The sequence below is a fragment of the Athene noctua genome, chromosome 2, assembly GCF_965140245.1.
Source record: "Athene noctua chromosome 2, bAthNoc1.hap1.1, whole genome shotgun sequence".
NCBI classification, from domain to species: domain Eukaryota; kingdom Metazoa; phylum Chordata; class Aves; order Strigiformes; family Strigidae; genus Athene; species Athene noctua.
The window spans coordinates 161,072,500-161,083,261 of record NC_134038.1 but is presented as its reverse complement, the minus strand read 5'-3'; the positions used below and the strand labels follow the sequence as shown (position 1 = coordinate 161,083,261).

General features: G+C 43.0%; 1 protein-coding gene across 1 annotated transcript in view; it reads left to right on the top strand.

Annotated features, from left to right (window-relative positions):
* The first annotated feature begins 1,302 nt into the window (after positions 1-1,302).
* Positions 1,303-10,762, top strand: part of STK17A (serine/threonine kinase 17a) — a 28,443-nt gene continuing 18,983 nt past the window's right edge. Inside the window, exons 1-2 of the mRNA XM_074900897.1 lie at positions 1,303-1,620; positions 9,408-9,620. Coding sequence (XP_074756998.1) covers positions 1,439-1,620; positions 9,408-9,620 — 395 coding nt within the window. The 5' untranslated portion in view covers positions 1,303-1,438. The remainder of the gene's footprint in view (positions 1,621-9,407; positions 9,621-10,762) is intronic.

The window sequence follows — 10,762 nt, the reverse complement described above, 5'->3', positions numbered from 1 at the left end:
GGTCTCTTCATATTCCAGAATCAGTAATTGTACTCCCCACCCCTCCCCCCCAGGAAAATGTGATTGGGAAAGTAAGTAAAGAAGTAGAAAATATCACAATTATGTATCTGAAGCCTTCAGTTAGGATTAACATACTTTTAAGATAGGATCTACTTTTCAGGCAACAACCTTTTCTCCTTAGTAAATGCCTCTCATACATATTTTCAGATATAAAAATTTCTTAACCCTTGTTTAATCCAAATTTTATTGTTCAGCAGTCCGGCCCTGCTACAGCATAAACAACACTCTGAGTGGAAAGCACATTGATACTGTAAGTCTTGAACTCTCCGTTACTCTATATACTGGTTCTGGAATTTATTCCTAACCTATGTATTTCTGCAAATTGGATTTGGCGTTGAGTGAATGAGGGAATTCCAGACAAATGCCTTGTCAGCAACTGTACTCCCACCCCGATCAGTGACTGAGGTTTGGGGTGAATCCTTTCCTGTACGTTGGCCCGTTTCCTCATTAGTCTCTTCTGCCTCGTGCTCCGGATGTTGGCAGTCAATGGCAGAGAGATTCTGTGCCCTTAACCGAGACAAATGCACTGCCTCGATAAACGCCACGCAGAACAGGGCTCTTAGATGCGTACATTAAGGAAGCTGGACGGTGAAGAGCTCGTGAGGTGAGTACTGCCGTTTCTCAGACCTGTGAGACAGTTTGCACTGGCCCGGGCAAACGGATGACTGGGAGGCAGGTCGTACACCCCTCGTCAAGCCATGTGGAGCTCGGGCACGGCCCAGCTGTGGGAAAGGCTCACCGGAGCTTGTGCCTTAGACACCACAGAGGCCAAGGTTTCATCAGGCGGGCTCAGGTGTGTTTGTGCCCTCCGGAGCTGCCCCCTTTGCCCTCGCCTCCCTGCAGCCTGGCACCCCGGCGTCCCCACGCGGGGCCTGAGCGCCGTTCCCCGCGGGGCCGTGCCCTTCACGGCCGGCGCTCGCGGCCTCACCTCAGGCTTTAGGCCCTTCCGGCGCGGTGCTCCGCTCCCTCAGGGCCCGCAGAGCGAGTTCTCCCGGGGGCGCGCCGATGGGAAGAAAAGCGCGACCGGTGGTGCCCCGCCAGCCGAGCACAGCTTTGTACTCGTGCTCAAACCGCGCCGCCCGTCCCGCCGCCCCGCTCCCACGGGCCGCCGGCAGGTGGCGCTGCCCGCCCGCCCGTCCCTCCCGCGCGCCGCCCCGCCCCGCCCCGCGCCCGCCAAGGTGAGGCGGTAAAGGGGGCGGGGCGCGGCGCGCGGTGCCCCGCCCCTCCGTCCCCTCACTGCGGCGCGTGCTGCCCGCAGCTCTCCTCCGGCGGCGGCGGCGGCGGCTGGCGGGGAGGCAGCGCGGGAGGGAGGAAACAGAAGAAGGAGAAGGAGAAGAAGGGAGGGTGTCCCCCCGCTGAGGGGAGAAGCCCCCGCGCCATGAGCCCCGAGGAGAAGCCGCCACCCAACCGCTCCCGCGGTGACCGGCCGCCGCCGCCACCTCAGCCCGCTGCCGGGCGAGGCCGGCGGCGAGGCGGCTTCCTGACGGAGATCCGCACGCCCATCCGCACCGAGCCCTTCCAGGAGCGGTACAGCCTCAGCCCCGGCAGGGAGCTGGGCAGGTGAGAGCGCTGCGGGAGGCGCGGGGCTGGGGGGCGGCGGCTGGAGCTGCCGCCCCGTCCCCGGAGTGCGAGGGCCGGCGGGGGGAGGTGTCCCGCGTCCCCCCCTCCCGAGACCGGCTCCGCTCGCCCGGGGCGCCGAGTGCGAGGCTTGTGCCCGCGGCGAGACCTGCCGCTCGGCTGCCGGGGGCAGGTCGGTGCCCTCTCTCCCTCCGCTCTGCGCCTCTTCTTTCTCGCCGCAGCGAGTGGCGGTCGGGCGCCGGGCGAGTCACCTGCTGCCCCTTCCCCCGCTGCCCGGCTTGAGCCGAACTAGAGGCTCGTGGAAGGAAGGGGGAGGCGGGGGAGCACTGCCCTGTCACTTCAGTGCCAGCCTTTGCCGGCCTCTCCCGGCGGTGGGTCCGCTCCTCGGACGTGCCCGCCGCGCTGCCCGGGCACTGTTTGGCTCGACCGGGAGGCGAGGAGTGCGGGGAGGGTGCTGGGGGGTGCTGTACCCCCTAGCTGCACCCCAACTTCTGCCCGCGGCTGGTTGTCCCTCCTTTTAGCGATCAAGTCACCCTTAGCCTTGAGAAACTGGCTGGGAAGATACCGCGCTCTTCCCTGGGAGCCGGTGTAGAGAATGTTGCGTTGGAGACGAAAACCTGCCCGTTTGGGTTTTTTTTTTTCTTGAACTTTGTAGGCAGTGGCATGGGAGAGAACAAATCTAGAGGAGACTAGCTTGTGGTAGCACATGCTTGAGTATAAACTAATGGTGGAACCTTTCAAAGAATTAAAAACCTAGTTAAAAAGCTTGGGTTTAAAAGTAACTCCGTATTTGAGGTTTAATCGATGTATAACCTGACTGACAGCAAGCAAAGTTTGAGGCAAAAAGTCTCATTAAAAGGTTTTTGCAGCTCAGGAGCTACATCCATGGAATTTCAGCACCACTAAACCAGATTTTTGTATGAAATTGTCACTTATAAAAAGAATGACAGTATTCTTACAATCACATGTGCTTTATCTAGAGAGTATTCTGATAAAAAAAGATTAGATTAAATACTACAGGATATATGGCAAGATACACTCCTCAGTGTATGTTCTTCTGCAAGTTATGCTAGCTGTGTGGCTCTAGACAGCAGCAAAACCAATCTCTTTGGAGCTGAAGAGGAAAGAGGAGTTTCAAAGCAAATGAACGTAGCTGCTCTAAGTACCTCTAATAAATTTTAGGTTGCCTAGATGTAACTCTGATGTACTTATAGAATAATACTTGTTTAAACGTAATGGCCTAAAGCATGCACATGGGAAGCAGGTGGGAAAGACATTCCATAAAGTGAGAAAGCTTTTTTTTTTTTAACCATGATGTGACCATAATGTTCAGGCCCTGGAAACTGAAGTTAAATGAGGGCTACAAACCAGCCTAAGTTCTAAGCAGCAGTTACGAAGTTGTAGGAGCGGTGTAGCACAGGATGTCCCCATATCACTGCTGCTCAGATTTTTTTTCTTTGAAGAGCAAATGACTTTTCAGAAAACGTTTTGCTGTTCTGTCAGAGTGGGAGCTTCTCTTGGAGCTGTGTGATATTCATTGGCCTAATCAGAAAAGAGACTCGATGAAGCTTCCTTCTGACACACAAAAGTACAACTGAAATGATTAGCTTCACGCTATGAACAAGACTTAAGTATTACAGCAAGTCTTAGTCTGCAGTTTAAAGAAGTAAATCCCAGCATGGCTTTTTGTGTGGAGTCATTTTTGACCAGAACTACATTAAAGAGGACTTTCGGATGAGGGCTGTGATTTTGCACCTGAAATTATGTTGAAATGAGTTAAGTGACTGTTCTGTCTAGTTTTTGTGCAACAGTTGCACATATTTTGGTTCAGACTACCCTTTTCTCAACTTCATGTCTTCTCACCATCTTCTCTCTTAGAATACAGAAATCTATACATTTGAATATATGTGCTTGGTTTTTTATTCAATAATTTTGAATGTTTTTACTGCATTTTGATTTTAAAAAGTGGATACTTCAGCTAAAGTACTCCCATTAAAAATAATTTTTTGTTAACTCATTGTGACAAAGAATAGGTGGTAAATGGAAAGTGTCTGCCACTTGTAACTGTCATTTTATCAATAACATATGCTTAGCAGAAGTTGTTTGACTTTTATCTGTTCATGAAGTATATGTCTCTATTTATGGGTAGAGTTTATCTTTACAAAGGACTTGGACAAATTAGCACCCAGGTGTGACAGGTTTTTGTCTCAGATGAAAAGCAATCCTTGTGCACACAACATAGTCTATTTTAATTCTAATTTGGTAGCTGAATTTGCTAATGGAAAGTGTTTATATGCTCTGTATTGGTCCATCCCGCTTCCCAGAATTAGGGAAACAATTTAAAAGCTGAGCTTTAGGTAGAGGTTTTGAGACTAATGACATTTGTATAAATTGAGTTTAAAACTGACGGCGGGGAGAGAAAAGAAAGCGGATTTAGCACAGTTGCTGAGAGCAGGGCTGCTGCGTGAACTCTGCAGGTTTGTGTGTTCTTCGGCCTCTGCTCCAGTCGGTCAACACATACATGTTGAACTCACCACAGCACCTGGGGCCCCTGTTCTCTTGTCACCTGTGTGTGGAGGAGCTGGGAAGAGGAGGGAACATGGGAAAACACTGAGGTGGTGTAGTTCTAGCAGTGCAGGGAAGGACGGTGCCTGGGGCTGCTGCCCCTGGTAGCATGTTAGAGGTGAAAGGCCTGGAGGAAGCACCGCTGAAAGTTCTAGATGAGCCTGGAAGGAACCTGGTCGCAACATCACCCGAGGGACTTGGGTGCAAAGCTGTAGGATATCAGGCTTTGTTAGTTCTGCTCAGGGAGAAGAAGCTGCCTTGAGAATGAAAAGATCATATGCTTCAAAAGGCCTCACTGAGTAGTTGCCATTTGCAAGTCTATAGCTGCTAGGAAAAACAGGTTAATTTAGGAAGAACCAAGAACTTGGTTATAATGTCTACTCTGGAAAGGAAATTATTTAAAGTTGCTTAGGGTGGCATGGAAATGGCAGGTGTTTTAATGAAATATTTTAATAGATGAAGTTTTGGGCTAGTCTTCACAGCCTTAGTAATTTCACTATCTCAAAATCAGGATGTTCTCATACAAATCTTCGTCTGACGGATATTTGAAAGGTGCCACTTCTCGTCAACTCACTTGGACTTTAGTGTTTTCAGATGGTGCTAACTTGAGTTAGGTTAGTTTGGAGTACCGTAACCTTTGCAGAGAAGAAGACACCAATTGCTTAACTCTTCTTCCCCTTACCATCTGTGCTTAAGCCATAATTGTGAAATGGGGAACAATATATTTTGTATTAGCCAGAGCTTCTTTAAAGAGGCTAATATAATTGCATTCCGTTGCTTTGCTCTTTTATCTCAGCAAAAACCTCCTGATTGCACACAAAATATTACTAGACTGTTAGTTAATTCTTCAGCTCATTGATAGAGTATTGCACTTTTTTTTTTAATGTAAAACAACCTATGCATGTATTGGAAGTCATTTGTGTACAGAAAATAATATTGCTGATGCTAGAGCTGGGTTGGAGGAAGATATAAATGACTGGCCTTGCTTTCTTCTCACTGGAAGGTAACAGTCACCTTACATGATTGCTCTAAAAATAAACAGTCTTCTGCTAGCAAACTGTGTGCAGCGCATACATATAAACATATGTCCAGTGCAATTCAACTGATTATCCTCACTGCCAGTTTTTTGTTAAAGCACACACTTTTGTTAAAGCTCACTCTTCACTCAGAACTAAGAATAACGAGTATTTTAATCATCTCAGGAGACTGAACAGAATAATACGGAAATAGTATTTGTTTCTGACTAGCAACCTGGCTGTAGTTTCATGTGCAGATAATCTGTGTCTAGAATTATTTTTTTTTTTACAAATTGTAGCATGAACTTGCTTATTTTCCAGGTGGCCTTCAGTGATGTGCATCTTAGTGGTATGTGACGCTCGTACAATTCTGTGCATCAGTAGGAATGTATATGCTGTCCCTCTTCGGTCCTCAGCTTCTCTCTGAAGTAGCACAGCTAGGGTGAAACAGTTGTGGAACAAAGTGAACGTGGAAGAGAGGTGAAAATGAAAAGTTGCGAGTAGCTGATTCCACCATTTGAGAATAAATTTGTGTTCATTATTCATGAATATCAGAAATGGAATCTCCACACCTTGCTCTTTGGAAATCAAAAACTGTATGGAAGAAACCCACACTTCAGAAAAAATGTCTGGGTTATGTAATAAATTACATATAGTTTTGTGGATCTCAGACAAGTTTTCTGAACTTTATAAAAAGTAAATACCTTCACAGAAACTGCTGTTACTCCTGCATTTGTCACAGTGAGGGGGTTTTATAGGTCACTTTAAAAATAATTATTAAAGGAATGTTAGTTCCCTGTTATTCTGAGCCTATGACAACCAAAATTAACTGGTGTGACATAAATGTTCCTGCTTATCTGATTCAACATTTGATTTGTGATTTGAGGCTTTTGCTTTAAGCCATAATGTATGCCAGAGGAAACAATGCTAATTCTGTTGGCAATCTAAAAAGATGACATTGAGCTTCTTTGTAATCAGATATGATTTATCTTAAATCATAATTCTTGAATGAGACTCTTGTGAGGATTGAGAACTGCTTCTAAATTCCTATTCATTCTCACTTCAAAGCTTTTTTGTTTGTGTTTAGATGACTGGTAGTCAGCTTTTAACTTTGCAAATGCACATCAAATATTTCAAAATGGTTCTTCCTTCAATGCAGTGTTCTCACTGCTGGCTCTTCTCAGTGCAGCTAAACTAGCAATGCTCTGATCTAATACTATTTTCACTATTTAATAGATTTTTTATATATATATATAAGGAATTCTGAAAAAAACAGAATTATAACAAAAGCAAAATAAAGTGTATGAAATGTGTACCATGTGGGAAAGCTTGTTGATATCTGTCTTACCTACTATACTGTGTATATCAAAAAGAAATTCTTTACAACTTTGTCTTTTGGCTTAACCAAACAGTGGATGGTATCTTTGGATCTTAGCTCTGAAATTCTCAGACACAAATCTAGATTGCTGCACAGTGATTAGTTCTATTAGCTATAAACATCAGGTCCGTCAAGTTTGATTTGGGGGGGGGGGGGGGGGGCCTTGTATTCAGAAAAGATGAGTTCTACAGACAGTAGTTATAATAGCTCTAATTATAGGTATAACTGTAAAGAATGTGGGCTGGATTCTTGGTCTTAAACCCCTAAGATTTGTCAGGCAGCCGAACTCCCGTGTAACCTGTCCTTTAATTACGTCACCTATCAGGCTTCAGGCCAGCTCAGCTGAACAGGACATGGTGGCCACACACAGTGGTGGCTCTTGCTGTTTCTTGCTGCTCTGTGAATACTGTTTTATTTCTATAGTGACTAAAGTCTCATGAATCGGTAACACTGTGCTCATTAGGCTAATTAACTTGCTTTTAGATTTGTATGTAATTCAAAACAACACAGCGCTTCTTGAAAGCTGTATTAGAGAGGTTTCAAACTTTCCTAAACTACTTTCTCCAGGTCCTTCTCTAGGTGCTGGAATTAAAAGCTTTTGACTGTGAGCTAAGGCAACATTCAGCTGGAAGGAAACTATGCATTCAGAGACTATTTAAGGAAAACAGAGAAGACTGAACTCAGGGGTCTATAGATTTTTGGTATAAAGGCTTAGTGTCTACCAGGTATTAAAATGACTTGCTGTTAAAGGGCTTATCTGTTAGTTTCTCAATTTATTTCTATCTGTTGGGGTTTTTTTCTTACCAGCACAGTTTCTAGGTTTTAATTTTTCCTGAGTTGGTTTTGATGCTAAAAACTTAAGCGAGGATTTTAACACCTTTGATAAATGCGTAGCTTTTATATTGCACATGACTCGTATAGATGCATGTCTTCATCTGGAATACCCTAGCAGATTGTTAGCCTTTAGGTGTCTGTTCCTCCTGTGGTGTTCTGTGGTAACTCTGATTCGATTAGCACGTTTTATAGTGATCTTTTAACCACACCTTCCTAGTGCTACAAAATCCTATAATATTGTTTTCGTGCATTTGCAAAACTATAATGTCTTTATGTATCAAGAACTTTCTCCAAGCAAATAGGATTCAGGCCATTGAAAGCATATTTTTACTGGTTGCCTGCCTTCACAGACATCTGGGCTGTGCTCTGATCTAGTCTTAATACATACTGTGCTGTCAATAGTGTGTGCTTATGCAAAACATTATTCCTAGAGGAATAACTGTGGCTATATCAGCGGTTACATGTCTGATTATTTTAGTGAGATTGCCTAGCAAATACCCACTTTGTGGGTGCTTATTTGACTTCATTCATTTAGACTAGGTAATTCTGAAACAAATGCCACCCACTTTGTGGGTGCTTATTTGACTTCGTTCATTTAGACTGGGTAATTTTGAAACAAATGCCAATTAAAAGCAAGCTGACCACAAGTTTTAGCAGTTACATGTCTCGGATAGCAGTCTGCCAGTAGGTTGGGAGCTGAGCATGAAAACTTGGACATGATCTGAGTTAGTTAATTCTGTGAACTTCAGCTTGGAGACAGGAGAGGCAAAACCCATGTAAATGTATTCCAAACCAGATGAGGACTCTTATTTTGGTTTCAGCATCCCTACAGTAAGTTAAGAACCAAAATAAAGATCTCTAAGCTATTCCTGCAGGCTTATAAGAAAATTTTACATACAAATAAAAAAGATAGTTGTGATGAACGTTACCTGTATGGTAAGAACTAAAAAAAAAGATTGCTGTACTTCGAAGTATGAGAAGTCGTTATTGCATTAGATTACAAATATTGATAGACCTTTTCAGTCTAAAAATCAGTACTGATGAATGGAACAGAGTGGAGCAGATGACGTGGGACTCTTATCGTAAGGAAGCTTAGAGCAAACACTTCAGTCCAAAATGCTGTGGGGAAGTCTTCTGACCTTAGTGCTGCAGTGTGGTTTTCACTAGCCTGCTGGCTTGGCATAACTTACCAGTTGTGTGTTTTGTCAGAAGTGACGCTCATTAACATGGGTTAAGCGCTATGCTCAATTCTGCTCAGCGAGTGTTTGTATTTGCGTTATTGTCACAGGAGTTTTGTTAGAAAGCTATGTTGGCCAAGCTGCTTAATTTTTTTTTCTTTTAAATCATCCATGTTCCTGATTTATACAGTAAGACTAATAATAAGGGATTTTGAGAACTGTTAAACAAAAACCTCTGGCTGTTACCAGCTGAGACATCACGGTGAAAATACAAAGTGCCATCTTTGAAAATGCAGAGCAGAGTCTGGATATTGCGTGGCAAATGGAGCAGGATTTTGAGCAGTTATTGAATAAGAGTGCTGTTGCCTTGACTATGGTGTGATACTTCAGAAAACAATAACTAGGTTATTGTGACATAGTCGTAGAGAGTGTAAATTGCCTGTTTGAACACTCTGTTTTTGCCAGCTTTTTTAATGAAAGGTTTGAGGATAACTTAATCTTGTGAACTAGCACAACTTGTTTATTCTGTATTTTTGAAATCCATGTTCCTTGAATTGATAGGGTTTTTTAATTCCATATTTTCCATGGAGCTTAAATAACAATCTGGATTGTGGTGTTCCTAACTTTTAAAAGAGTAGGGATTATCACGCAGCAAGGCATCTTACATTTAGAACATATTTGAAATGTTTCGATTAATAGCGATTTAGTTCAAGTTTCCTTAAATGTTAAATTATAAGGGCGATACTAAAGTTATCAGTAAGGGATTAAATTTAACTTTAAATTCTTCTTTAATTTCAGGGGAAAATTTGCAGTGGTGAAGAAGTGTATCCAGAAAGACACTGAAAGAGAGTTTGCAGCGAAATTCATGAGAAAAAGAAGAAAGGGCCAAGACTGTCGGATGGAAATAATCCACGAAATTGCCGTCCTTGAGCTGGCACAATGTAACCTTTGGGTTGTTAACTTGCATGAAGTTTATGAAACTGCAACAGAGATGATTTTAGTTCTGGAATAGTAAGTACTCATAATAATTCCTGATAACCTTCTGCAGTATTTGCTTAAAAATAATACACGTAAAAATACTGTGTATTAGCATGACTAATGTGAAAAGATTTTGTTGCTTGCCTGTTACACTTACTTGAGTTCATAAAGAATTGCTGAGAAACTCAGTATTTTAAAAAGGTATGTGCAATCCTTTAACTCCTGCAGATTATGATACATTTCTCCAATTATGTAGTATCTTTCAAAGCTGAACTATGATTTCTGTAGTTAAAAAAAGTCTTTAGTGAAATATGAACTGTGTACACTCCCTACTTGTAAAAGAGGAAGAGGAAAGAAGCGATGAGTATCTGTTCAAAAGCTGAAATTTATTTCACTGACAATGACAAAGATTGGGTGAAATCTGGGGTTTTTTACTGGTTTTGGAAAAAGGTATTGAAAGCAATGTCATTGTTGAAACTATGAAAAACCCTTATGATCTGCAATGAAAAGCTCTCCAAATCATTCTTCTGAGGGACGAAAGAGTAGGAGAATTCAGATCTAGAATAGTTTCTTTCAAATGACCTTTAACTTGTGACTGTACATTTGTCTATGTGGTTTTTTCCCCCTTGGGTTTGTCCAGATGGGCGTTTCTGCAGCTGTTGTGACTGTTCATCTAATACACCAGTGGCTTAGATATTTGACATCTAGGTTTCAAGAGGCAGCCAAATGCTTGTTGCTGTTGAACTCAAGATCCTGTTCAAGCTCTATGGATTTTAAATAATTAGGAGAGGAGCCATGAGTCTTGATATTTCAAAAGTGACTTAACCTGACTGCTAAGATAAATCTAGTTTGTACAGTTCTTTTCTTGCTTGATAACAAAAAGAAACGGTGAGAAATCTTGTGTCCCAATCTGATCTTGCTTAGAATTCAAAAGAAATTGTGTATTTAAAGTTCAGTGAAACGGAATGAGACCATGTCTGCTGAGGCAAACTTCCTTCTAAAATACATTTTGTCATCTTCGCTGTCCCCTTATGGAATTCATGATTTATGGAATATTCAAGTATCTGTTATAATGAAAAGGTGTGACAGAGCTGCTGGAGTTTTAACTGCTCTTATTGGAGAGTCATGAATACATGCTTTAAACATTAGGAGCACAGCTCTAACTAGAACACAGT